This window comes from Ictidomys tridecemlineatus, chromosome 11 (assembly GCF_052094955.1).
Source record: "Ictidomys tridecemlineatus isolate mIctTri1 chromosome 11, mIctTri1.hap1, whole genome shotgun sequence".
In the NCBI taxonomy this organism is placed as follows: Eukaryota; Metazoa; Chordata; class Mammalia; order Rodentia; family Sciuridae; genus Ictidomys; species Ictidomys tridecemlineatus.
In genome coordinates, this window is record NC_135487.1 from 2354310 (window position 1) to 2381919 (window position 27610).

General features: G+C 59.8%; 1 protein-coding gene across 2 annotated transcripts in view; it reads left to right on the forward strand.

Moving 5' to 3' along the window:
- The window catches only part of Ajap1 (adherens junctions associated protein 1), a 100102-nt gene that overhangs the window by 66524 nt on the left and 5968 nt on the right, over positions 1–27610 (forward strand). For both annotated transcript variants that reach the window (XM_078025081.1, XM_078025082.1), the window contains exons 3-4: positions 23691–23778; positions 25766–26008. In XM_078025081.1, the coding sequence (XP_077881207.1) occupies positions 23691–23778; positions 25766–26008 (331 nt within the window). The remainder of the gene's footprint in view (positions 1–23690; positions 23779–25765; positions 26009–27610) is intronic.

The window sequence follows — 27610 nt, forward strand, 5'->3', positions numbered from 1 at the left end:
AGAGTTGGACTGCCTAGCTAGGGGACAGGCTGTGGGGCGCCTGGGTGTGAAGCCCCGTGCAGGGGTGTGGGTCTCTGGCCGGGCCCTGGTGCTCACGAAGCCTGTGGGGCATCCTGGGAGGGCCCGTTTGTGCGCTCTGGTCAGACGCAGGCCCTACAGAGTCCAGCTGTGCTGGGAGGGACGGGGACGACCAGAGCAGGTCCTGGACACACCCCAGGCCTCCTCACTGCCTGGGGCAGGACGGGGTCTGCAGCTCCTGGACCCCCAAGGATGCAGAACGCCACGGGCACTGTGTGCCCTTCCTTATGATTGAACCCCGCGAGGTGGCTCACAGCGCCTGAGGCCACACTCACTGGGTGACAGTCTGTGCATGGCTGTGTTGGGGACAAGGGCGAGGGAGAGACCTGCCCTGCCCGCCGTCAGCTCCGATGCGTTTTTCCTAAACATTTGGCCCATGGTTGGTGGAGCCTGTGGGTGTGGAGCCTGTGGGTACCGAGGGCTGTGGATTGCCCTCAGGAGAGGTGCAGAGCCGCTGGGTGGACCCTGTGCTCCCCGCCCGCCACTTATAGCCAGGGTGGCAGACACAGCATTGGGCCTGGAAGGTCCTCAGCAGACCCCGGCAGGTGGCCAGCTCAGAGGCCCTGGGAGAGGTGGGCTGAGGCTGCCCTGGACTCTGCAGAGCACTGCACCAGCCCCCGCCACCCTGGCACCTCCACACCTGCTTGGAGGTGGCACAGAGCACGGTACCTGGCGAGGGAGCGTGGGAGGGGGAGCCCGTCTTCTCCTTCCCAGGCACAGTCAGGATCCTGGAGCTGGGTCTCACTGCGCTCGTGAGTTAGTATGGGCAGAAATGGAGAAATCTCAGCTGCCCGGTGAGCACGTGTGGCTACTCCCTCGGGGCACCTACGGGTTATGAGGTGGGTTGAACCTGCCCTGTGCGAGGGGCCTGCAGGGACACAAGCCCCCAAGTCTGACAGCTCAACACACAGAGCAGGCATGTTGCTCACCCTACCCCCACCCCTACCCCCACCCCTACCCCCACCCCTACCTCCACCCCAGCCCTACCCCAGCCCCACCTCTACTTCCACCCCAGCCCCACCCCTACCCCCACCCCAGCCCCACTCTACCCCCACCCCTACCTCCACCCCTACCTCCACCCCACCCCCACCCCAGCCCCACCTCTACTTCCACCCCAGCCCCACCCCTACCCCCACCCCAGCCCCACTCTACCCCCACCCCTACCCCCACCCCTACCTCCACCCCAGCCCTACCCCAGCCCCACCCCTACCCCCCACCTCCACCCCTGACCCTGGATGTGCCTCATGACACAGTGAGGCCCGGCCGTGGGGGGGATGGCAGGCCACAGGGGGATGACCTGGAAATCCACAGGAAGCAAGCCCATTCCACGGGACCCCTGGGGAGTCTTCCCAGGAGGACCGCGGTTTGGCCTGGGGAGCTAGCACGGGAGGCTGCCCCAGAAGCGGAGGGCAGGTAGGAGTTAGGGCCGAGGGTCCAGGCTGCAGGAGGAGAAGCAGCCGGGGGCCAGGCCAGGGCATGGGTGCAGCAGGAGGCAGCTGTGGCAGCAGAGTAGGCCTGGCTCAGAGGAAGGGCAGACCTGAGGGCCAGGGCCAGCAGAGGCCTGGCAGCTGTGGGCAGCACTCAGGGGCACCAAGAACAGGGAGCAGCCTGGAGGGTTTGAGCCGGGGAGCAATGAGACCTGCGCTCTGTTCCCCAAGGTTCCCTGTGGGGAGCAAAGGCCTGGGGGGATCCTGGTCCAGGGAGAAACACAGGTGGCCAGGCCCCTCACAGAGGAAGTGTGGGGCTGTGACTCGACTGATCAGTGGTGAGGAAGCCCCACAGGGCAAGGAGAGGGTGCGTGGAAGCTGGGCCCGGTGACAGGGCGGACGTTGTTACCACTAGCTGTGATGGAGAGGGTTGGAGGGCACCCCTGGTGTGGGCTTGCTCTGGGCGAGGACTGGGAGGTGGGGCCAGGGCTGCCTTCGTCCTCCTCACCCCAGGAGCAGGGATTCTCCAGGGACACCAGGGACACTCCCGGTACCTGGCTCCTAAGGGCACAGAGAGCTGGCTGAGGTTCCGGTCGGCAGACAGACCTGGTCCATCCCAGGCCTGGGGTCTGCAGCAGAGCCACCCGCCCGAGCCTGCACAGACAGGTCCTGCTGCTGGCCCTGTGCTGGAAGTGCACTGGTGACATAGCACCCGACCTCTCGGTCCCCAGTGGGTGCTAACTGCAGGTCTCCTGGCTGCCTTCAGAGCTTTCCGGGAAAACAAGTGGAAAAGTTAATTTGACTTTGAACAGATTCCTAAGTCGGCTCCCAGGAGGCGGAGGTCGATCTGCATCCGTCTCCTTTCTCAGTCACTGTGGCGGGCGTTTACTGAGCTGTTGGTGTTTTTCTCGTTCTTGGACGGCACAGAGCTGACCCTTGCAGCGTATTTCTTTTTTGAAAAGAAAGCCGTCGGGGAGGGGAGGCAGCGGTTCTGGTTTGAGGTTTGCTCCCTTTTCCTCTGCACCTGGGAACTCGGGGCCTGGCGGCTGAGGGGGTCACCGCGTCCCTCCCCTCGACACTGAACTGGGAACTTGACCCCACGCATACTCCTTTTGCGTGTCCTCCTGCAGCCCAAGGTCTCTTCTCATGCCATGGTGTCCGTGTCCCTGCAGGGTCCTGCGCTGCCCACTGTCTCCTGAGGGGGCATCCAGGATGGCGCCCTCCCGGGGGCTTCCATGCCCGGCTGGAGAAGGTGTCCCCTGGGCAGGCGCAGGAGCTCGGGGTGTCACGGAATCGAAAGCAGAGTCTCGGCCGAGCTCGCACACCACATCCTCAGCCCCGCCGCTCAGCCCGAGGGGAGCAGCCGTGTCTGTCAGCTGTGAGGGCTGGGCAGGAGGCCGGCCATCTGCAGTGCCTGTCCGACCCAAGCCTCGGGTGGATAAGGGGGAGGGCGCTGTGTTCAGTGACGTGAGCCCAACACCAAAGGACAAATGCCGTACGGTTCTCTCCTAGTACAGGGACCCAGAGTGGTCGGACTCCTAGAGACAGGAAGTAGGATGGAGGGTACTGGGGCGGGGAGGAGGGAGACGGGGACTCTGTTCAGTGGGAACAGAGTCTCGGCTGGAGCAGGTGAGAAGGTTCTGGAGAGGCCCAGTGGGGACGGCGGTACACCGTGACTGCTGGATGCGCTGTCCACTTGAGACAGTGACTATGGTGACTTGAGTGCCGCATGTGTCCTGTCACAACTTTTGCAAATGGATCTGACAGCTTCTTGGCCTCTCAGCCGCACTTCTCTCCTGTGAGGACCAGGTGTCCTGCTCTGGCCTGGTCTTCACCCTCCGCAGGCACCTGAGCCGGAGAAGCCTCCTGGTGCCCCAGCTCTTGGGCCCTGGACTGTGACGTCTCAAGGGGCAGCGGGTGGCCAGTGCCACCCATCCAGGCCGTTGGTGGGGAGGCTGAGGTCAGCCTTGCGCAGGGAACTGCGTGCACAGGGAGCAGGTGCTGGGAGCAGGTTCCTGGCGGGAGGAGAGAGCTGCAGCAGGAGGGGCGCAGGAGCGAGCCCAGCACTGTCACGTTGGCCTGGGCAGGTCCAGGTCTCCTGTGGCTGCCGTGACCAAGTCCCGTGGGTGCCTGGAAACTAGAGAAGTGTTTCCTCTCATGGGTCTCAACACCAAAAGCCCCAAAGAGGTGTCTGCAGACTCCCTCTGGAGCCAGGCTGGGGCGGCTCCTCCGGCCTCCTCCAGCTCTGGTGGCCGCACATTCAGGGCTGGGTCTCTGCCCGTCTTCATGTGGCCTAGCCCCTGGGCCTCTCGTGACATCTCCTCGCCTTGTGACGAGCCAGTCACTGGAGCTAGGATCCACCCCAGCCCCGTCGGGCCTGGTCTCAGCACATCTTCAGCGGCTGCCTCCTGGCAGACCTGATTGGGGGACGCTCTTCAACCTGGCCAGAGGGGTTGGTGCCCACCATGGGTTTCCATGTGCTCAGAGACACGCCACCCGGCCCCACAGAGAGGAGGCCCCTGCAGCATGAGCTCATCCACGCCCAGGCCTCGGGGTCCAGGATTGTCCTTCAAAGGAATCCAGGCTCCCACACAAATGGTCGGTGTCAGGACTCGGGCAGGAAAAGCAAGTTAAGCCTGGAGCCTTTGTGCCCCTCAAAGTAGAGAAGTGCTCAGGGAGCGATGGGGACGGTCAGAGGCTGAGGCTGGCTGGAAGGGGCTCCTGTGGCCAAACCCAAGGCGGTTTCTGGTGGAAAACAAGAATCCATGGCCAAGCCACTGCATGGAGTGGGAGCCCGGTGAGTAAACATGGAGCCTCCCTGGGCAGCGGAACAGGCCCCTCTGTGGGAGTGCCCACTCACAGCTGCCTCTCCAGGTGGGGACACTTGGCCCTGTGCTGCCAGGGGGGTTGCTCAGATGCAGTGCGGCTTCGTGATTTCAGGTTCCAGTGCCTGCATAGGACTCACGGCAGCATGCTCCAGAAGGTGCCCGTCAGACCCATGTGGCCTGCAGCTGCCTGCTGAGGTCTCCTGGACATGCCCTGTTTGTATAATGTCGGGTGTCTTTTGAGGGACTCCTGCTGTTTCCCCTGGCAGGCGAGCAGGGAGAGCCTAAGGGTTTGCCCAAGGCACAGTCCACCTGCAGAGCCACTGCTGAACTCTGCAGAGTGCACAGCCGAGGACGGAGGAGGCCTGTGGTGCAGGAATAGGTTCAGCTGGGCTTCGCCAGGGGGAGAGAAAGAAGGGGGCCGGCAGGGTCACAGGCACAGGTGCACAGCCAGTGCACACACAGGACACCGGTGCAAGCACCCACGCATGCTCAGCACGTGCATGCTGAATGCACACTCGTGTGCTAACACACATGCCAGCACAAGACGTGGACACGCTCTTGCACACAGGTGTGCACACACACGTGCCCACGGAGGTGGTTTTTGGATCGGGCTGAGCGTGACGCTTTGCACATGCACGGTGCATCAGCGAGTACATTGGGCAGGCAGAGGAAACGGGGCCCTCTGGGCTGGGAGCTGCAGACCTCAGGGGGCTGCACAGCCCTCCAGGGGCCAAGAGGTCCACAACCCACGTGTGCCTCCCCAGGCCCCAAGCGCCAGGGAAAGAGCTCTTTAGAGAAACTCTCCTGGGTGGACCCACGCAGACCCTCAGGGGCTGTCCCCTCTGCAGCTACAATGGAAAGAATCAAACTAATCCCATGGGATCATGCTAAATAACCATGTAACAATAACCTGCTAAACAGCATGTCACAGTAACCATGGTCTCAGCGACACCCTCCAAGGCCAGGATTTGTTGAAGAATCTACAAAGCAATTTCCTAAATTAATGGTTTCCGGGGCCCCTGGCCTCAGCCTGTGCTGGGAGCAGCAGCTGGGGCCCCGGGAGCCGATCACGCGCCCTCTGTCTGGCTCCCTTCCCGAGGGAGGACTTAGTACCCAGGGCTTGTCTTCCTGCCCCTGGGGCAGGCCTCAGCTTCTCTGTACACCGTGGGAGCCAGGCCGTCCCTCTCCAGCCTCGACACAGGCCCAGCTCTGCAGAGCTTTCATCAGGAAGTGAGGAGCCCAGTATGGACTGCAGAATGGACCGGGCGGGCTGCTCTCCACCGGAGCTCTCCACCTTCAGCGGTGCTCCTGAGGCTGACAGATGCTCAGGGCTGAATTATGCATGCCTTGGATTCCCAGGGCGCTCTGCGGGGAGCAGAGATGAAAGGCCCCCTCCTGCTCACTTCCTCCAGGGCGAGCGGGTCAGGTGAGGGCACAGGTGGAGCCTGGCCAGAGGAGGACTCCAGTCCTGGGGCAAATCATTTCCTTTGGTGTTTGGGACCCATGAGGCGCCTGGGCTTGCGGATCAGGCTCTGACACTCCTGGACTTATACGGGCACCTCAGCCTCTCAGCCTCTCAGCCTCACTTCTCTCCTTGTGAGCTAAAGGTGGAGAAGCCCCCTGCCTAGGTCTCCCCTGGCTGCCGCAGCAACACAGCACAACAGGAGGCCCAGGCTGGGGACGCTGTCTTCTTCCACTGCCGGAAGACTGACAGGAAGAGGTGACGGGACTGAGCTCCCCCCAGAGGTGCTAGGGAGGCCCTTCCTGCCTCTTTTAGCTTCCGAGGCCTGCAGGTGTCCCTTGGCTAGTGGCCTCTGTCCTCACATGACCTCTCTGCCTGCCTCCAGGAGTCTCGAGTCTCTCACCCCTTGTTAGCCCAAAACTGCAGGGTCCTGGCCTTGGACCTAGGCAACTGGCACTCAAGCAGAAAGAAATCTGGGCTGTCCATGCCCCAGAGTGACACAGGGCTGCTGGCTGGGGCCTGAGGTGGCTCAGGAGAGTGGGCGCCCCGAGGGCGGAGCGAGGGGCAGGCCCTGGGGCGGGGCTGGCCTCGTGCTCTGTTTCCAGGCGATTTCAGCCTAGGACTGGCGGGCTGGACGTGGGCACCACCTGGGGAGGTGGCTTTTCACACACACCCTGCTTCATTCCAGTTTCAGCCAGGTCAGGTGGTAGCCCTTGCCCTGTTGCAGTGTCCCTCAGTCTGTGTTGGGTAAGAAAACTAAACTCCCGGGAACGAAGCCCCGGACTGCAACGCATAGGTCGGGGGGTGGGGGGTCTTGGGATTTTCCATCACGTGCTTTTTCTCTTATTTTATTTTGAGACGGGGTCTCAGTGGCTGAGGCTGGCCTCAAACTTGTAATCCGCCTGCCTCAGCCTCCGGAGCAGCAGCAGTGACCATGGGTATGTCTAACTGTGTCCAGCTCACACTGTCTGCATAAGGACACCTTCACTTTAGGGCCCCCACTGAATCCAGGGTGACTGAGACCTTATCAAATCACATCTGCAGAGATCCTACTTGCAAACAGGGTCACAGGGACAGTGTGCGGGGGGTAGGGGCACCATTTGTCACCCTAAGATAGGCAGTAGTGGTGTGTGCACATGCTGCCACCCTTGTGACAGAACCCTGAGCCTGCGGGTCAGGACCGGCAGGAGGGAAGAGGGTGCGCACCGCGGCGGGCACAGGCAGCCCGAGAGGACGCCAGGATTCCCACCTCCCCCACCACTGTGAGAGGGTGCCACTATCCCTGCAGAAGAAGGCCAGGTGGCCCTGGTTCAGTCTGAAGAACCTAGAGAAGGGATCTGACCTGCAGAGAGAGAGAAGAGAGCGAGGGAAATGGCCACTCTCATCTCCAGCTGTACCCTTCACTGTCCCTGAGACAGGGACAGATCCGGTAGAGCTGCCAGGAAGCAGAGCCAAGACCGCAGCTCCCATCTGGGCCTGGAGGAGGGAGGAGGCCCCTTCCGAGGCTCCCCAGCATGGGACCCACCTCTGAGCGGTCAGTCTCCCACAGCAGGTCACCGGCTGGCAGTGACTGTCTGCGCTCCAGCACTAGTGTCCTCCTTCCCGTGGGCCTCCCATGCCAATGGATACCCAGGGAGCCTGTCCAACAGGTGCCCATCCTGTAGACCACCCTGTCTCCCTGACATCGTTACCACACCCTGCAGACCTCTGGAGAGGGGCACAGTGTCGGCCAGTGGTCGGCTTCATCCAGCCTGCCAAACGCTGCACACGGAGACCACCACTGAGTTCCCTAACTGCTCATTTCATGTGTCACTGGGATGAGGAACATACCTGCTGGGTCCCCGACACAGGACACAGGAGCTGAGGGAGGCGCCCAGCCTGCAGCAAGCTGTGCCTCAGGGAGGCCCAGGAAGGACAGGAGGCCAGAGCTACCTCACTCATCCCCAAGTGGGTGGATCACTCTCCAAATGACCACTGTGTGGCTGCTGCTTGGGACACAGCAGACAGGACAGACGCAGAGCCGCCTCCAGGAGCTCAGGGTCCAGCACCGCCATCCTCGTGGCTGTACCCATTCTGACTGGGGTCTCCTTCTCCAGGACCCGGCCACCTTATCCCAAGGACAGAGTCCTGGTGGGCAGTCAGCATGGTGGCCCAGCAGAGGGGACACATATCCCCCTCCCTACACAGTGAGGGTGTGTCACAGGCACTGGAGCACCCCATGGGGGACACAGCAGCTGAGGAGCTGGACAGCGGGCACCTGCCCACCCCTTGGTCCTAATGCAACCAGTCCCCCGCCCCGCCGTGCACCAGCCATCTTGCTGTGTGGCGATGGAGCCTGCAAAGAGACGGCAGGTTAGCGGGAAGCCCGGGGCAAAGGAAAGCACTCGAGAGGATGAGGAAAGCTCCGTCCCAGTCACACGAGGAAGGGAGTGGTGACGTGGACACTCAGGGGCGAGGAGCTTGGGAAGAAGCTAGGTCATGGCGGTGTTGTGGGTGCAGACTGGCAGCAGTAATGCAGACTGGACCAGGCAGGAGGAATGCCGTTGCTTGGTGTTCCCCTCTTACAGAGAGCGCTCCGAGGCCCAGGGCCCACCTGGCACGTGGCGGGTGCGGAGCAGTCTGGCTGCACGGTGCAGTTTGCATTAGGTAACCGGGAACTTCCCAGCCATGTCGGCAGGGTTGGCTCTGTCCTCCCCTCACTTCTTGATGCCACCACTGGAACAGAGCTCCAGGACCTTCATGTCTCTGCATCCCCACAGCCACCAAGAGACGCTCGCGGGCTCCCACGCACTCCCGCCCGACCCTCAGTTGCGCTGCTGCCCGTGTGACTGACTCTTCCAAGCAGAATTTGCTTCCCAAAGAAAGACGTTGTGCCAGGACCCAAGGGGTGGAACTGGAGGCAGGAGGCCGAGGCTGGGTCCTCTAAGGAGGGAAGGCCTTGCAGGGCCTCTTCATGCTCTCCCCAGACTTCCTGCCAGCCCAGCCCTGGGCGCCCTGGCCACAGTGCTCGTGTTCTGGGCCAGCCCACGTGTCCCCTCCCCTGGCCCTCTCTTCACCAGCCCTAGCCTTGCCTCTTTGATGCTGGCCGGAGCTCATCATGAGTCACCTCCCCTTGATGGCCTCCTGTACCACTGCCCCTGGAAGAGCCCTGGTGTGCTAGCCAGGGGACGTTCAAAGCAAGAGCCTCTTCCATATGGAAAATCACATGGAAAACAGCGTTGTGTGCAGAGTGGGTGCCCTGGAGCTCTCTCCCTGTTCCTCTCCCGCCCCGGGAAGCTACAACCCTAGGGCTCAAGAGAAGTCTGGGGGTTACTGATCCACACCTGGTTCCATTACACTGGTGGGGAAGCAAGAACTGCCCAAAGCCAGAAACACAGGGATCAGCAGGAATAAACTCCGTTTTCTAAAAAATGTTCAAATGTATTACTCACTATGTCATTCATATACATTATTTATCTATGCCATATCAGTATGTATGTGCATCCCTGTTCTCTCTTGAAATTCTTTATCTCGTAATCTGTTTCCTTTAATGTATTAATCAGTTACTTTAAGGTTGGTGTCTGTTAACTCTAATATTCTGTGAGGCTATTCCTTGGCCTGCTGTTGTTTTCTCCTTGGTTTTCGTTCATCGGGTCCTGCCCTCTAGTACGCCTGGTGATCGTGTGCCGGCTGCAGGGCGTGGTGTGTGACGAGCCATAGAGACAGCTCAAGGCTCTAAGTTAGAGCTCAGCCAAGGAGCCCATGGGCCAAATGCTGTCTATCTCGAGAGCTAAGAATGACATATATTCAAATGTGGTTTTTAAAGGGTGATATTTCATAGCAGATGAGAATCATCTGAAATCTTAGTTCCAGCTCAGAAGCCCATCTTAGGAGGCTCCGCCACACCCACTCTGGCAGAGTTGTTGCTGGCTACTTCGGAGCCTCAGAGGTGGGTGGGGGCAGCTGCCACAGAGGCAGCGTCCGGCCCTTTGCGGGGAAGGTGCTGACTCTCTCTCCAGGGCCCACCCTCGGGAGCAGAGGGCCCACTCTCTCTGTCGGAGCAGCCAGACTGGGCTGGAGGGCAGTAGGCGGCTGCCCTTTTCTGGCTGGCTGTCCTCCTGGGAGAGTTTTTCTCTGCTCGCTGGCCCACGGATGCTGCCTGGGCTCTAGGCGGTTGTCATTTGCAGCCAGGAGGACACTTCTCTGTACCCCAAACTCACAGGAACTGCTGGCCTCTGATCTTCCAGCCTGAGCGTGAATCACTTTTGTGTTTCAGTCTGTCCTCTGGCGGGTCCCAGTCTGGGGTCTTGGAAGGCCGCCTTGGAAACGCGGGTCAGGATGTCGGGGGGGTGGGGGCTGAGCATCAGGGGGTGTTTCCTGTTTGGTTCTTTCTCCGTCATGGTTGCCCCTCCCTGGGCGTCCCACTCCTCCTTCCTCCTTCCTGCTGCCGCCACCCCGTCCCAGCCTGGAGCCTGCCATCCTGGGGACACTGGCCCTGGCCGCCATGTCCTGGGCCTTTCGCGTCAGGACTTGCAGCAGCTGGCCTGGTGCGGGAGCTGGCCTGGGAGTGGGCAGTGGGGGCACAGCGATTCGCACCACATGCCCCTCCCTGAGGCCCCGAGCACAGCTGGACACACTGCCCACTGCTACCAGGTGGGCAAAGAGGGCACCCAGGGACAATGGGAAGGGAGGGGTCTGGGGCCTTTCAAAGGCCTATTTATCTGTTTGCTGGTTTCTGTACGATGGCTGTTGCCGTTAGGCTCGGCCCCGCCTGGAAGCCCTCACGGAGCCCTCAGGGAACCCACCGGAAGCTGTGCTGGCTCAGCGTGGCCCACCCTGTCCACCCCAGATCTCTGGTGGCTGCCGTTTGGGTGTACGTGTCCCTCCTGCGCTCTGCTGGCATTGCCTGTGGGCTCGAGGCCGAGGCCTGCAGCTGGCCTGCTGGCCGCTCTGGGTGTGCTCAGGGCAACTGGACCCTGCACCCTCCAGGTTTGCCTCTGGCTCTGGAGGAGAGTGTGGTGACATGGGGGCAGAAGTCCCCGAGGACACCCGTGGAACCCTGGGTGGGGCCTTGGTTCTGGACTCGGGCGGATGGTGACAGGCCCGGAACCCCAAGGTGGGGTTTTTGTGGTGGACAAGAGGTTGTGGTCCACTCTGAATACGGCATGGACAGCTGGGGCTTCCCCAGGAGCAGGGGATTCAGTGGGTGGAAAGGACCAAAGAGGAGGTGTTGTGGGTGGGGGCTCTGGGAAAGCTGAAGTGCAGGGCTCTTGCTAAAGGCTGGACGGAGTGCCCAGACACCTCCCAGGGGGACTAAAGGCTGGACACAGTGCCCAGACACCTCCCAGGGGGACTAAAGGCTGGACGGGGTGCCCAGAAACCTCCCAGGGGGACTAAAGGCTGGACGGGGTGCCCAGGCACCTCCCAGGGGGACTAAAGGCTGGACGGAGTGCCCAGGCACCTCCCAGGGGGACTAAAGGCTGGACACGGTGCCCAGACACCTCCCAGGGGGACTAAAGGCTGGACATGGTGCCCAGACACCTCCCAGAGGGACTGGAGGGTGGGGAACCTGATCCGATGGGGGATGGGGTCTCGCCTACCTGGCACGGTTCTTGGCAAGTCTGGGTTTTTGGGTGCACAGATGGGCCCAGGAGGAGGCTTGGAGCCTGGCTCATGTTTGGTCAGAGACCCTGTCACTGATGGATTGGGTAGCTGCATCCGAGGCCTGGTGTCCCTGAGCGTGGAGTCAGAGCATGGCTTCTAACTCCTGCCTGGGCCTCATGCCAGGAGAGGCCGCCCAGGGCGGCCTGGAGCTCATTATGTCATTGGTTGCCGTCTTAACCATGTTCCACGTCTGTTACAAACTCACCTGAAGCCAGATGGATTGTGAAGGACACCCGTGCACTTAGCTCAGGATTCTGGGGGCTGCATCTGGCCAGGGCCTCCCACTGCCCCCTAGCAGGCGAGGGTGTCCTGTGGTAGGCGGAACGAGTGTCCTATAGCTCAGGCCTTGTCCTTACAAAGCCACTGATGCCATCGGGGAGTCCCTACCTTATGACCTCATCTACACCTAATGACCTCCCAGAGGCCTCCCCCAAATGCCACCAGCATGTGAATCTGGAGATTAAGCCTCCAACACGTGGACTTTGGGGGCACAGTCCACCATGGAAGTCACTGTCCCAAGACTCTCCCTGTGACCCCCAGGAGGTGAGAGGAGGGGTCTTCTCACTGCCGTTGCCAAGGCTCCTGGCACTTGGCCAGGTCAGGGAATCCCTTGTCCCTCCCTTTGTATGTGCTGACCGTGAGGGTCATGCTTCAATCTGCTCCTCTCAGAGGGGGCTGCTGGGCAGTCTGTCCACCCTGCACCAGGATCAAAAGTTGGTGACAGGCTTAAGCCACAGGGAGGCAACGTCCTGTGTTCTGGGTTCCCCTGTGTCACTGGTGTCAAGGAAACAGCAAGGTTTTAGAAAGTGCCCCAAACCAAAAGAGGGGACAGCCCCTGACTGGCCACTGAGTGCCTTGGGCTTCCGAGGGCAAGATCCAGTTTGTAGGGTCTGCTCCAGGCCACCACCAGGACAATCACGTCCACCTGAGCCTCTAGCCTCTGTGGAGACTCCACCAGGATCACAACCAAGGCTGGAGCCACTCTGAGCTCACACTTAGTGTGGGCTTCCACTCTGGACAGCTTCCCACCAGGGCATCTCCTGCCCACCAGAGCTGGCACCGGGCACTGTCTGCACAAGGGGACCAGTGAGATCACACGCCATGGGTCTGAGAGGGAGGCAGACCCTGGCATGGGAGGCTGAGCCTCACCGCTTTTCAGGCACTGATTTGCTATTTATGGGCTAAATGTAGCCCCTTGGGACAGGGTGCTGGCTCTGCTGGACAGGTGCTGGACAGGTGCTGGACAGGTGCTGTCCCTGCAGCTGACAGGTGGACCCAGAGCTCTCCTGCCAGGTCCAGGCCCTCAAGCAGGGGTGCCATGACCACAGGAGGTCCTCTGCTGTCCAAGCGTTGGACGCTCTTGCCCTGCCCTCTCTGGCATGGGATGAGGCTGGCTGTCCTGCACACACCTATGGAGCACGTTCAAGTGCTGCTGGGGCTTAAGTGAGACAAGTGGGTCATCCCCACATGGCTGCTGGATGCAGATCCAAGCCCCGGCCGCTCTGCTCTTAAACCAGATGAGCCATACGTCCAGCCCGCGTGTGCTCAGGACTGGAAAGTGCCCAGAAGTTTAGACTCTAATCCTCTCTCTGAGGGCCTCTGGGGTTCCCTTGGGACCTGCTGAACCTTCTGTTCCAGGAAGATGCTGCCTGTCAAGGACCTTCCTGATCCCCCCTCTACCTGGTCTCGGGAAGCAGGGCCGGCCAGGGGAGCGTCTCCCTGAACCCCAGCAGCTGCCAGGCACCAGCTGACCCGTGGGAGTCAGAGGAGCAGTTCCCCGGGCTGGCTTCTGTTCATGACCCATTTTCAAGTCCATTTCTTTGAGCTCAGAAATGCCAAGCATTTCACTGTGTCCCACGAAGGGTGGCCTGGCCAGCTGCACCCTCGGGAGGCCTGTGGTCATGCACAGGGAGAGGCCCAGGATAAGGTTTCCCGGCCCCTACAGTCACCCCACATCACAGTGCCCACCTGAATTCTGGGGTCCTCTAGGGCAGGGTCACAAACTTTTTCTTCAGGGGTCAGATGAGTGTTCTAGGCTGGTGGCCGAGTGATCTGGGAAACCGCTGAGCTCCACCCGGCGGCAGGGGCTGCAGGAAGAGCACGGAAATGAAAGAGCAGGGCCGAGTTCCAATAAAACTTTATTAACAACCTCAGGTAGTGGGCCAGCCCTCAGGCCTCACAGGGCCACCATCAGGATGGGCATTTCATCACCTCCTTGGAGGACATGGGGATGTGACTCTAAAAACCAGCCCCAGAGCCACCCTGGGGGACACAGCTGCCCACTGAGGCCCCCCATGCATCAGGGGGTGCAGAGCTGAACGTTTCTCCTGAGCAGATGCCCGCCCTGTTCTTCATGTGCAAATGAGAAAACCCAGCCCAGCAGATGTGCCATCTTCCCAGGGCTGTAGGGACAAATGACCGCTAACGGGGGACTGAAGACACCGGGCGTTTATCTTCTCACAAGGTGTCGCGGGGCCAGCCTCCCTCTGGAGGCTCCAGGGGAGGATCCTTCCAGCCTCGACCAGATTCGGGCAGCCTCTGGCTCTCCTTGGCTTGTGGCCGCAGGACCCCGGAGGTGACCTCCATCCTCGTGTGTTCTTTTCCTCTGTGTCTCTCTGTCCTCTCCTCTTTTGTCCCTTGTAAGGACACCAGCCATTGAGTCTCAGACCCACTCTAAATCCAGGATGATCTCATATCGAGATCCTTAAGTAATTAAGTCTGCCAAATAGGCACATTTGGAAGGTTCTAGGTGGACGTGGGTTCTGGGGTGCACCATTCAATCAGTCCACCACAGCAAGGCTCAGCCGCTTGTCCACGGGCTCGACCCCCAGGTGCCAGAGAAGTGTGTGTGTTCAGAGCCGGGCTCCGGCCTTGGCAAACAGGTGAGGCTCTGGCCTCCTGGGAGGGTCTCCGGAGGTGCCTTGGGAGAGCTCCTCAGCCTGGAGGGCAGAGCCTTCCGTCACTCAACGGGTCCCCAAGGTCCTCCTGCCCGCCACGTCCCTCCCCTCACTGTGCACCAGGCCAGGCCCGCCCCTCAGGCGGAGCAGCAGCTCCAGCTGCAGTTTGGCCCCCAGGGACGGTGCTGAGGAGTGGCAGTGGCTCGGTGGCTTCTCCAGGTTCGGGAGCTGGCTGCCATGTGGTCTTTCTGCCAAGACGGTCCCAGCTCTCTGTGTTCCTGGCTGTGACGCTGCTCAGAGACGTCTCCAAAAGCAGAGGCCGTTCTCCCTGTTAGAGCGCTCCTGACGTGGCCAGCCCGCAGACGGCAGTCCTAGCTGAGCCTGGAGTCGGGACGGTGAGTGCCCGTGGCCAGCACCAGGCCTACGTGATCCCCGGGTCTCTCTCGGACAGGCTACCACGGCCTCGGGGAGAAAGGACCACCTTCTCCAGGGGACTGTGCAGGGAGGGTGAGGAGCCGGGCTCCGCAGGGGCCTGCCTGGGTTTGAGTCTCCCACGAGCTGTGTCTTATGTGCAGAAAAAGATCAATCTGCCCTAAAATGTCCTTGCTCCAGGCTCCGGGGAGGCTGTCCTGCATGGTAAGGGTCTCTGTTTACCTGGGAGCCTCGGGCCAGGCCAGATAAAGGCCTTAGGCCTCGTAGATCCAGGTGGCCTGTGGAGGGCTGGACACCTAGGTCAGCCGAGCAGGTCTCAATCATCTCTGCATGTTAATCCCCAACAGCTGTGGCCACCGAGGCCCAGGTGAGCATGGGTCATTAGCCATACCCCCTGCGGGTTGTCAGCGCTGCCCACAGCCCTCTGGAGGGCCGTCAGAGCTCGCCCTTGCTCTCTCCTGGACCCAGCCCCATGCTCTTCTTCCCACGGCTGAATCTCGCCTGTGTCCTCCAGCTGCAAGAAGCTAGAACTCCGGGCTCCGGGGCTTTCCTAAGCTCTGCACGCGCCTCCAGCCATGCCTGGCCTGCGTCTGCGCTGGACCACCTTGACGAGGTCCCTGTGGCCCTCCCTGTGGTCTGCAGCCCGTGGTGGCGGGGACACCTGGCCCTGTGCCCTGAAGTCAGGGTCACTTTAGCTGCAGGAAGCCACTCTCCTGCGGCCTTTCCCACCCTGCTCAGAAAGGAAGGCCTGGAGCAGAAAGGAGTGTGAAGGGCAGGGGGCAAGAGAGCACTCAGATTTGGCAGGTGGAGGCCACAGAAGGTGTGAACAAGCGACACCCCTGACCCTGTCACCGGAGGCTGCTCGGCCTCGGCACGCTGACCGCGGCGCCCTCCCCTGGGCTGGTCTTGCGCTCTGAAGGCTGCTCACCAGCCTCTTTGGCCTCGACCCACTGGATGCCGGCAGAACCACCCCAGCCCCAGTTCTGAATACCAAGTGTCTCCAGGCACGGCCTCAGGAGCCCCCAGTGAGGCCAGGGCTCCAGCTGGCCCTGGTTCTTGGTGGGTGGTCCCCCAAGGTCCCCTCTCGCTGGGCGGTTGTGACGCAGACCGCCCCACGAGACGTCAGCACAGCCTTCCCTCAGCAGTGCCTCCTCCCTGGGAGGGACCCTGTCCTCAGCTGGAGGGACCTCTGAGGAGTGGAGGCTGGTCCAGGCTTGAAGCACCCCCTAGCTGGGGTCACCCTCTGTGGTCAGTTCTGTGAGTCCACTTGGCTGGGCTGAAGGACTCTGAGATCACTGTAAACAGTATTTCTGGGAGAGATGGACCCTTGCACCAGTGGACTGAGCACAAACCCCCTCCCCAGGCCGGGTGGGCATCGTTGGGTCAGTTGAAGACTCAGGCAGAGGAGGAAGGGACGTTCTCTGCCTGAGCTGGGACGCCCACATTCTCCTGCCTGTGGACTTCAAAGGTCTTGGTTCCCGGGTCTTCAGACTCTGGGACTCACAGCAGTGTCCACTCTCCTCCTAGGCCTGGGCCTCACACATCAGATGCCTCCTTCTTAGCTCTTGTGACGGGACCAAACCACACGCTGGCTTTCCTGGCTCTCTAGCTTGCCGGTGGCACATTGGGGACTTCTTGGCTCCTGGAACCCCAAGAGCCAGTGCCCTCCGAAAATCTCCTTTTAAATATAAATCTGCATATTTGACATAATATGATATTGTGTATCTCCTGCTTGTTGGGCTTCTCTGGAGAACTGTGACTAATAGACTTAGCCCTTGGAAGCCTCCGCCAGGTAACTCAGAGAACAGCACACTTTTTGGTGTTCCTGCCATAGAAGCCAGTGGCCTTAATTTTCCTTGAAAACTTCAAAATTGGCATTTTGGGGTACACGGCGTCACCTCTCGCCTGTCAAACTCCACCTTGCAAGATGGAGAGCCTTGCACTGAGTGGCTGGGGGTCTTTGTTCCCATCACTCAGGCAAGTGAGACCCTGGGTTGTAAAATCAGCTGCCAGCAGCACAGAACTGTCGTCCATTTACCTTGGCAAATTCCGGAGCCATTGCTCCCGCCTCCACCCAAGCGTGACGGCCAAATGTGCCACCTACCTCCTCACGGGCTGGAAGGGAAAGCTCGCGGTGGCTTTGTTTTTGCAGTGGACGGTGGCCCGGGTTTGATCCGGCTCCTTTTAATAAGACCTCATTCAGACCCAGAGATGGATGACGAACTTCCACATCAATCTTCGGGGCCTGATCTTATTACAATCCACCACAAATATAACCATAAAAGCCCTATTGATTGATGCAGAGCTCGGTAATCCATCTGTCCCCATCCATTATTCTGGGTATAATTTTTCATTATCAGGATGGCAGCTGATTCCCAGCACATTAGTATACAGTGGCAATTACCAGGAGCAGAAAGAGCCCCTAAATTAGCAGGAGCAATAACACCTGTCAGGAAGGGGAGCGAGACCCTCACACAGCGGGCTCCCGGCTCCAGGAGCAGGTCTGCGTGGCAAAGAGCTTCTGGATGGGATTCAGTGTCCACCTTGGAAGTGGAGAGGGAGAGCTGGGTGCTTCTCCTCTCTTGGGACTGTGGCCAGCAGGTGCCCTTTAGGTGACGTCCCTGCCGGCCTCATCACAGCCCTCCTGACAGCTGGCAGGAAGATGGCTCCCGAGCTGCCTGGCCAGGGTCAGGAGGCTTGGTCGACAGGTGTTCCTGCCTGTGTTCTCCAGTGGCCTCCAGAGACTCACCAGAGTGTTCAAGGTGTGGACAGAGACGCCGTGGGAAAGGGCAGCCCTGGGCACTTCCTCCTGAGGACAGGCCTGTGCAGAGCCGGAAATGTCCTGTGGAGGGTCAGTGGGGTGGGTCCTCTCCCAGGTAAGGATGCACGAGGGGACACCTTTCCAAGAGGCAGCTCTTTTCAATGCAAATGGAAAACCTTGAGGGTCAGTGAAGGGATTAGACTGGCCCATTTCTGCCTGAGTTGTCCAAAATCAAGAATCCTGTCTGTCTGAGTTCTCCCAGGGGGGCCGTCATGCGAAGCCGTCTGCTCTCAGGCTGCTTCACCAGGTCCAGCTCAGGGGGGTGAGGCCGCCACTGCCCCACGCTGTGGGCTGGCGCTAAGTTAAAGGCTGTCTTTGCAATCATCTTCACAGCGGCCAGTGGAAATCCCAGCAGACAGTGGCCAGGTGGAGATGACCAGGAAAGTTCTAATCTTTCAAACCAAAAGATGGCAATTTGAGTCTCAGTGTTAATCGATCATGGAAAGCAGATTTGTAGTTCTATTTGATTTATAAGCAAGGCCATGGGGCTCTTCGTCTGAACTGGGGTCTGACGCTGGGGTCTGCTCTTGTTCACACAGTTTTACTGGACACAGCCACACCCATTGGCTGACATATGGTCGGTGGCCTGCTTTGGCACCAGGACAACAGCTGAGTAGCTGTGACGGCCTGCTGGGCTGGGCGTGGTGTGTGACTCGTGGAGGTCCCCCCAGGGTGGTGGCCTGAACCTCTAAGAGGTGGCCCATGGGAGGTCCTGCGTTCACTGGGGACATGGGGCCTATGGGGCCCTAGCCTCTCTGCCCTGGCTCCCAAAGCCATCGGCTAGCACGTGTGTGCACCTCCCGTCACCATCTGCCATGTGACCCAGCCTCCCAGACCTGAGCCCGGGCGGGGGCCATGACCTGGGACCTCTGGGCTGGTCAGCTCTCCGCCTCTGTGAAAGGGCCTGAGATGAACCCGGCGTGTGACAGGAGGGGAGCCTTACTTTGGCCACTGTCTTGGAGGTTTCCGTCCCAGCTTCCTGTCCCTCTCACTGTGGGAAGGTGGTGAGGCACAAGGTCACGTGAGGGGCGTGGGCAGAGCCACCTCCTCCCCTCGAGGCAGCTGGAGGTACAGAGAGTGTGAGCTGAGGTCCCAACCGCTCCTTCGGGGGCACAGCCCAGCCCACTAATCTCCTTCCACCCCGTCTCCACCTCTGAAGGTCCCTCCAGCTCCCCATAGAACCAACAGCCGGGCACTAAGCCTTCTCCGCATGAGACCCTAAGATCTAAACCAGGGGATGGCACCTTCTTTAGAAGGTCTAGAACAGAAGATCGGGGATTTGAATCCCAGTGGTGCTTCAACTAAACTTTCAAACTCTTTCAAAGATCCAAACCAAGAACAACCCAAACTGTGAGCTAAAAAAACCCCTTTTCTCTTTCTACAGTTAGCTGCTTCGGGTATTTGGTTGTAGTACTGCCAAGCTGACTAACACAAAGACCCTATTTCCTGTAAAGTCTGAAATACTTACTGTCCGGTCCTTTACGGGATCCACGTGAAGAAGTAAGGGACTCAACACCAATAAGGAAGTGGCTCCTGGCATTTAGAGAGGACCAAATGATTGGACAGATGATTCAGACAACAAACAACTTCTCACACCATGCTCAGTTCTCTGACCAGCAACCAGCATTTCAGAGAGAGAAAGGGATGATGAATCCTTTAGGGTTTTCCATATTCCAAACTGCTTCCTGCCAATATTATTAGGATCATGTTTCCAAAAAACCCAGTCTTTGTCTCCCCTCCCTGACCAGAGGTAGGGTCTGTAGGTTCTTCTCATAGCTGTTCTTCTTTATGCAGGAACCGAGGACCGTCAAAGCCCAGGTGTGAGGCTTAGAAACACAAAGCTGGGGTTTTTGCAAGCAAAGTACATGAGGAGTGTACTTTATCTATACCAATTACAGACAAAGGTTGGCTGCGATGTGCTGGGCTGGGGTTTAGCTATTTGATTTTCTCAGTGACTCCAGAGCAGGCAACTGCCCTTCATCCTGGGTCTGCCAGATGACCAGGAGAAAGTGCCCTTCCCTCTCCAGGCCTCGGCTCCTGGTTAATCAGGCGGGTCCCAGCAGCACAGGAGGAGGCTGGGCCCGGGGCACCACTGCGTGGAGCTCAGCGCAGAGAAGCATCCACTCAAGAAGCAGAGCCGTTCATCATCGCGTTAGTCGTCCGGACTCTCTCCTCCGGCCATTAACCACACATTGCTTCCTCTAAATTTTAATTTGGGAAGTGCAAGGGAGAGAATTCACGTGGAAGGCGGGGGAAAAGCCCCCAGAACAAGCCATCGTCTTTGCTCCTGTTCCCCTGTTCTTTTTGGACTTCTCAGTCCTAAGTGTAATAACATGACATTCAGCGGCCGCTGCGAGATCCTACGCTAGGTATTGTGCATGAAGATTTGGCCCCCAGGTGCACAAGGGCCTCTGGCAAAGAGCTGGGCTTCTGTTCCGAGTGGTCACGAGCTGCTCCACTCTCCCGCTCTCGGTTTCTTTGATTCCTCAGAAGAGGAACATCGATGCCTTCCCAGCTCACCCCAGGAGATGGCAGGGACTTAAACACTGAGGGTCCCGCTGTCTTTCTGAGAATTCCAGAGCCTTCCAGCCCCCCCCCAGACTCTACCCAACGAAGAGCTCCCTTAGCAACCAGAGGTCAAGATACCGAGGTTCCCTCTCTGGCCCTGCAGATGTTAGACGACGTGGGACGCACGCCCTTCTCCCAGGGGTTGCTCTGTGCCTCTGGAGGGCCGGCCTCTCCGTCCATCCTGCAGCTCCCTGGGGCTCACCCTGCCCTCTTCGCTCCGTGCTCTGCACGTGTTCAGTGTTGGCCGGGAGCGTGGCAGCTCTAGACCAAGAAAGATCAAGTTCTTGTGGTGGGAATTGACACAAAATGGCTCAGAGACCCCGAGCACGGGCCGGAGAGAGCACTCCTCAAGGGCCTCCCTCGCAGGAGGGGGTGGGGCTGTGCATTTGCCTCCGAGGGGTAGAAGCTCCGGGAAGGGAGAGGAGCGGCCTCTACCTGGAGGCAAGAGGAGGGAGCCCACCAGGCGGAGCAGACCCTGGGGCTAACTGCAAGGGAGTCAAGGTGGAGGGATACCTCTGCTCTCAGTGCGGCCGTGAAGCAGCAGAGCCCACGGAACGGGAGGAAGTCGCACCAGCTTCCCCGATGGCTCTCCCTTCCGCAGTGGTGATGACCGTGTCTACCTTTGTGACTGGTGCCAGGAGTAAATGGGATAAGAACACACTGGACTGTCGCTACCGCTCATTGAGCATGTCTCTGACCATCAATACCTTTGCCTTCTTCATCACCACCATCGTCATCACTACCATCACCATCACAATGACGGTGACGATGATAATGTTGATGATGGTGGTGACAGGATGACACTGATGATGAAGATGATAGAGATGATTATGGGGACAGGAATGATGATGATGTTAGTGAAATCACCATCTTTCTTTTCATCCTCATCACCTTCATCACCACCACCATCACCATCATCATCACTTTAGTCACCATAATCATCACAAACAATATCACTATTGTTGTCATCACCACCATCACCACCATCATTATCATGATCACCACCATCACCATCATCACCATCACCACCACCACCATCACCATCACCATCACCATCATCACCACCATCATCACCATCACCACCACCATCATCATCACCATCACCATCATCACCATCATCATCATCACCATCATCACCATCGCCACCATCATCATCATCACCACCATTACCACCACCATCACCATCATCATCACCACCATCATCATCATCACTATCATCATCACCACCACCACCATCATCAGCACCACCACCATCACCATATCACCATCACCATCAGCACCATCAGCACCACCATCATCATCATCACCATCACCATCATCACCATCAGCACCACCATCATCATCATCATCACTATCATCACCACCACCATCACCATCAGCACCACCATCATCATCATCATCACTATCATCACCACCACCATCATCACCATCAGCACCACCATCACCATCAACATCATCACCACCATCACCACCACCATCACCATCATCAGCACCACCATCATCATCATCACCATCACCATCATCACCATCAGCACCACCATCAACATCATCATCACTATCATCACCACCACCATCATCACCATCAGCACCACCATCACCATCAACATCATCACCACCATCACCACCACCATCACCATTATCAGTACCACCATCAACATCATCACTATCATCACCACCACCATCACCATCATCAGCACCACCATCATCATCATCAGCACCACCACCATCATCATCCCATCCTCATTATCATCACCATCACATCACCATCACCACCACCATTGCTGTCATCATCATCGTCATCCTACCATCACCATAACCACACTGTCACCAGCACGACACAGTTGCCATCCTTGCCTTCCCTTTCCGCACGTCAGCCTACTCCTCATCCCAGGAAGCACAGACACAGGATAGGCTCGTCCTCTTCCTGGCAGCACGGCTGTGTCCTGACGAGGCTGAGGGGGGGTGTGGACGGAGGGTAGGTGGACACTGAACAGGCAACACCCTCCATGCTTGTCCCTTAAACGGCGTCCTTTCAACACTTCCTCTGCCCACAGGTCTTTGTCCGGTCTCAGGGAACCCGGTGGGGGAGCACTCACCTGGGTGCGGTGGAGCGTGGTGCCTGCAGTGTAGCTTAGCTTTGAGTCCCACTGGCACACTGACCTGGCAGCCCTGGAGGGAGGGAAACTCAGGTGCCACAGACTGGGCACAGGTATACAGAAGGCTGTGGGTCAGAACTAGCAGAGAATCCTGCAACTTCAAGAAGTGCCCAAGCAGCTGTTCCCTAGGAGTGGGCATCGTGGCTGAGAGGGTCACCACTGGCACCGTGTGACACACAGAAGGTGCACAGCAAACAGATGGTGAGCGGGTGCGTGGCGGATGAATGAACTGCGCCATGACACTCCAGCGTCGGCTGCTCGTTCGCTGGTGGTGCTTGTCCCGTGGGCTGGGAATGGGAATCCCTCCTGACAAACGGCAGTGGCCCCCACAGAGGGGGGAGGGGGAGACAGAGCTCGTTTCCCGGTTGTGCCAATTTTAATTATTTATTAACAATTTCCCACGCGAGACCGTTCTCGGCAGAGAGGTCACATCTGTCTGTGAGGCTCTCTGGGAGGCCACCAGAGAGACCTCGACACCCTACCATCTGCCCCACAGGAACAGGCACCTGTGCTCTCAGCCCCGCCCACCTGCTTGGTCAGGTGTGACAGGCAGCTCCCTGCAGAGTGGGCGTTAAGATTGGCTGCCCCCTGGAGGCAGGGTGGGCACCCACGAGTTTGAGAACAGGGCAGATCAGCGGGTCAGGAGGGCAGGCCTTGGTCCTCTGGCTCCCCAGATGTAGGTCTAGCCAACAGCAGAAGGACAGAGCCAGGGCGGTGGACCTTCAGATGGCCCTGGCCCAGCACTCGGGCAGGAATGATCCTAGTGTCCATGTCCCAGGAAGGCTATGACAGACGTGGTTAGGAAGGATGGGCCTGGGGTGGGGGCCAGAGGCAGGAGCTGCTGCCAGCCTGCCCCTCTCCCTTGCCCCTGGCTCCTGTGGAGGGGGCACTGGAGGAGGGAGAGGGAGGCCCTGTCTTCAGGCATCTGCCTGCATGGTCAGCATACAGCTCCTGGCCAGGCTCTGGCTCTCCTGCTGTTGAAGCAGCCTGTTCGTCTGTTCTGCTGAGCCCACTGCCTACCCACCTTCCTTCCCCCACCAGAGAGAGGGACAGGCAGGGAGGGCAGACCATCTGTGTCAGGTCCTGGGCCACCCTGGCCTTTTCGGGGTTAGACCAAACCTGTCCTCACTCCCACCATGCTCATGGGTGCAGAATTCAGAAGCAGAACTCAGGTGCAAGGGGGGGCAGGAGGTCCTCTGGGAAGGTCTTCTCGGGGCCCACCTGAAGCCAGTAACAGCAGCAGGCCAAGGACACAGCTGCCTGGGGCCAGTCCTGGCTCAGGGCCTGCGAGCCCAGGCCAGGAGCGCCCCTTCCTGACCCAGGCGGGAGCAGCCGGGCGGGAGCCCCGGCGCGGCCCTGACGCTGTCTCCTCCTCCAGGTTTGGCTGTGCATCAGATCATCACCATCACCGTCTCCCTCATCATGGTCATCGCTGCCCTCATCACAACTCTTGTCTTAAAAAATTGGTAAGGCCTGGAAATGGGGGGCTGCGGGGTCCCCAGGGAGGTGTGCACAGCGAGGCGCTGACCTGTCGACTCCGGCTCGGAGGTGCAGCCTCTCTGTCCTTTTCCCGTTTGGGGCAGGACGGTCCACGCAGCCTGGCCTGGGCCCCTTGGCCGCCGGCTAGGCGGAGTCTGCTCCATGACGTGGCCTTGCTGTGGCTTCCTTTGTAGCAGGAAGCCGCAGACTCAGCTTCCCTGGACGCCTTTGCCCCCGCCCCAGCTCTGCTCCTGGATCCCTGTGCACCTTGGGGTGCCCCCAGCACAATCTCTACTTCATCACCCCCCAGGCCCTTCCCTGGAAAGGCAGGGACCACCCCACCTGCTCACGGTCTGGGTGGCCAGTGGCTGGCCAGCCTTGCCCAGCCCCTCCCCTGCCCTCTCGTGGCCACTGTTTCTGAAGCAGGTCACGCTTTGCCGCGGGCAGCCTGCCTTCACCTGTCCCTCCTGGAAAGTGGCCTACTTTGAGGCCGGCCTTACTGGGTACGTGCTCCTGACACACTCCTGAGCCACCCAGGGAGCTGCTGGGAGACCCTGCCACCCGCAGCCACCCGCAGCCACGGGGCCTCCAGCTAGCACTAGAGCTTCTGGTCCTCCGTGGAGCAGCTGGGCCCCAGGTCCGCCCGCCTGCAGACACGACGTGAAACAGACAGGGAGGCACTGGAGCAGGAGAGCCAGGCACCCACTGGTGGGCTCTGACACAACCAGGAGCACCTCCCAGATGCCGGGCCTCCAGGCTGCGCCTCCTGCAGCCAGCCCAGGGTCCCCACGTGTCTTCGGGGGCAGGAGACGAGGACAGCACAGGTTGTCCTGAAGCAGTGGAGCTTCTCAGGCAGGGCTGGCCCAGGCCGGGGTTGGAACCCCTGGATCAGATGGACGTCTAGCAGGACAAACCCCTCGGGCCTCTTGGGAAGTTCATGCCTTCAAAGGAGACAGGGCGTAGCGCCCTCTCTGTGGCAGGTGGCCCAGCCATCCTCGCGGTTCGTAGACACCTGGTCTGCAGGAAGACGCCAGAGTCCTGGGCAAACCTCCCGGGGGCGAGGGCCATGACCAGGGGCCTCCTCTGTGGCCTCGGCCTTGTGCTCGCCTTCTCCTTTGGCAGGGGGAGCCCACTGCAGGAGGCAGAGCCGGGGAGTGAGTGGGACTTCCAGAAGGCAGGGTCCCCGCCCAGCGTGTCCCCTCCCTTCACACGGGCTCTGGGGATAAAAGGGGGACACAGGGAGACAGACTCCACAGGGGTGTCCTTGGCTCCCCAAGCTACAGGAAGGTCCCCCAGCCACCCACTCAACCTCCTGGCAAACTGGGGCACGCAGGAGGCCACCGAGTGCCTTTGCAGTGCCTGCCTTCATGAACAAGGGCAGGAGTCCCCTCTCACCCTCAGTGGCCTCTGCAAGTCCCTGAGATCCAGGGAGAGGGATGAGGCCGAGGATGACAAGCCGGAGAGCCCCTGCAGGCCCTGTCAGGGAAGAAGGAGGCACCAGGCTCCTCTCTGGCTTGTGAATTGGTTGGGCTGAGGACGGGGAACCCCTCCTTATCAACTCTCCCTGGAGACTGTCACATGGTCCATCCCCGACTGGACCCCAGGGGTCCCCCGCCATCTGGCCCCCCAGCAGCAGCAAGCACCACCAGTTTGCATGCTGAGAGGTGCCTGTGGGACCCGGGGTCAGTTCCGTGGTCCGTTGGCATCCTTCAGCCGAGTAAGGCCCGCAGCCCCACCTCTCAGCCGACCAACCACGCTCCCGGAGCTAATGGCCATATTTAAAATTCAAATTTTATATTTTTAAAAAAGCGCTGATGGCTTGATTGTGGTTGATCTTTCTGAAGAGGCTGGGAATTACCATCTAATATTAAATGGCGTCTGCCTCGTGCCAGAGGGACGCTTCCACCCTGCAGCGAGCGAGCGAACGGCGGGTCAGGCCTTGCCTGCCCCCCACCCGAGCCCTCTCTCTCCTAGCTGCGCCCAAAGCGGGAACACCCGGAGGAACAGCCACCAGCGCAAGACCAACCAGCAGGAGGAGAGCTGCCAGAACCTGACGGACTTCACCCCGGCCCGGGTGCCCAGCAGCATGGACATCTTCACGGCCTACAACGAGACGCTGCAGTGCTCCCACGAGTGTGTCCGGGCGTCCGTGCCCGTGTACACCGACGAGACGCTGCACCCCTCGGGGGAGTACAAGTCCACGTTCAATGGGAACCGGTAAGCTCAGTGTGGGCAGGTCCCACGCGCTGCTCCTGGGTCAGACCCTGGCGCTGGCTGTGGCCCTGCTGCAGCCCCTGGACAGGTCAGGTGGCCCTAGAGACCACTGAGGGGCCAGCAACGCAGACAGCCACTTTGGCCAAACAAGAGGAAGGTGGTAGGTACCCATGGGCACGTCGCCTCCCTTGGGCAACAGCAGCGTGGCGGGAATCCCCAGGTGTGGGCAGGGAAAGGAGCCGCGGGCTCCCCTGCGTTCTCCGCTACGTGGGGCAGGCAGTGCCCGTCACCCCGGGGTTCAAAGCCAGCCATGCAGCTGTCCCTCCCGAGGATGGACACGTTAGACTTGGCCCTGCCCAGAGTCAGGTCTCTGCGACCCGGCGGTAAGCATCAGCAGCACGTGGGGCAGAAAGACCAGATGCCAATCAGAGTCCAGACGCGGCTCATTAAATGCTCTTTTTATCATTCCCGTGCAATCCCTCAAAGAAGACACCCTCCTCCGGCCACCCCTGGGGTGTTGGAGAAACCCTGAGTCAGCTTCTCAAGGTTTGTCCAGAATTAAATTAAAATATCAATAAGCTATTTTTTAAAAAGAGAGCAGCCCTCATGCATCATTTTGCAAATTTAAAAAGAAAACTTACAGACCTCAGGGAGAAGGGAGCAGGCTCCAGACTGCCCTGAAGGTCCCCTCCCCACAGGGAGGGCAGCCAGGACCCGCCCCCAGCACTCCTGAGAGTTCACCCGGGAGCCTCACCTGGGGTGGCCTTGGGGAAAGGTGGAGAAGCCACCCGCCCTGTCTCTGACTTGCTTGGGGGCAGGGAGGCAGGGCCTTGGCTGCCAGGGCCACCTCTAGTGTCCACGGTACTGTGGCCATTTCTAGTGTCCGTGGTTCCGTGGGCTCCCAATGCTGCAGTAGGACTTGTGAGGTAGCTTTGAGGCACCCTCCTTCCCACCCAGGGGAGGACAGCCCTGCACAGAGGACCCAGAGCCGCTGCTCTGAACCACTTTGCTCTCATACGTGGACATCGGGGGAGTTCGCTGGGGACACCCTGGCCTTCCAGGGGGCTGTGTTCACAAAGAACCAGCAGAGGGGTTTACAGGCCGCCCACCGAAAGCGCAAGCACTGGCTTGGCTGAGTCCTGGCCCAGCACCCGTGCTCTGGCCTCTGGGGAGGGGGCTTTGGGCAGGGGCTTTGGGCAGGGGCTTGTTTTTCGTGCTGTTCCTCTGCATGCTTGAGTCCAAGGGCGGGTCAGCACAGCGGCAGGCTCACGCCCCGCGCTCACGCCCTGCGTAGAGGGTACAGGCACGGCTGGAATGGGTTCTGGCGTTTGGCCCACGGTGCTCTCTGCTGGGTGTCACTGGCCTTGGGACACAGCGGCCTGGGCTCCAAGGTGATGAAATAAGGAGCCAGTGCACAAGCCCCTCCTGGTCAGTGAGGCACATCAGATCCCTGCCTCAGAGACACAGGCTGAGCTCTAGGCCCACCCCGCCAATTCCAAACTGAATCTGGGGAGAGCCTGAGTGTGGGGCGCCAGCCTTGCAGCCCCACGCCAGAGTCTGCCACTGGGCCCGCGTGCTGCAGCCCTCCAGGCGGAAGGAGTGTCG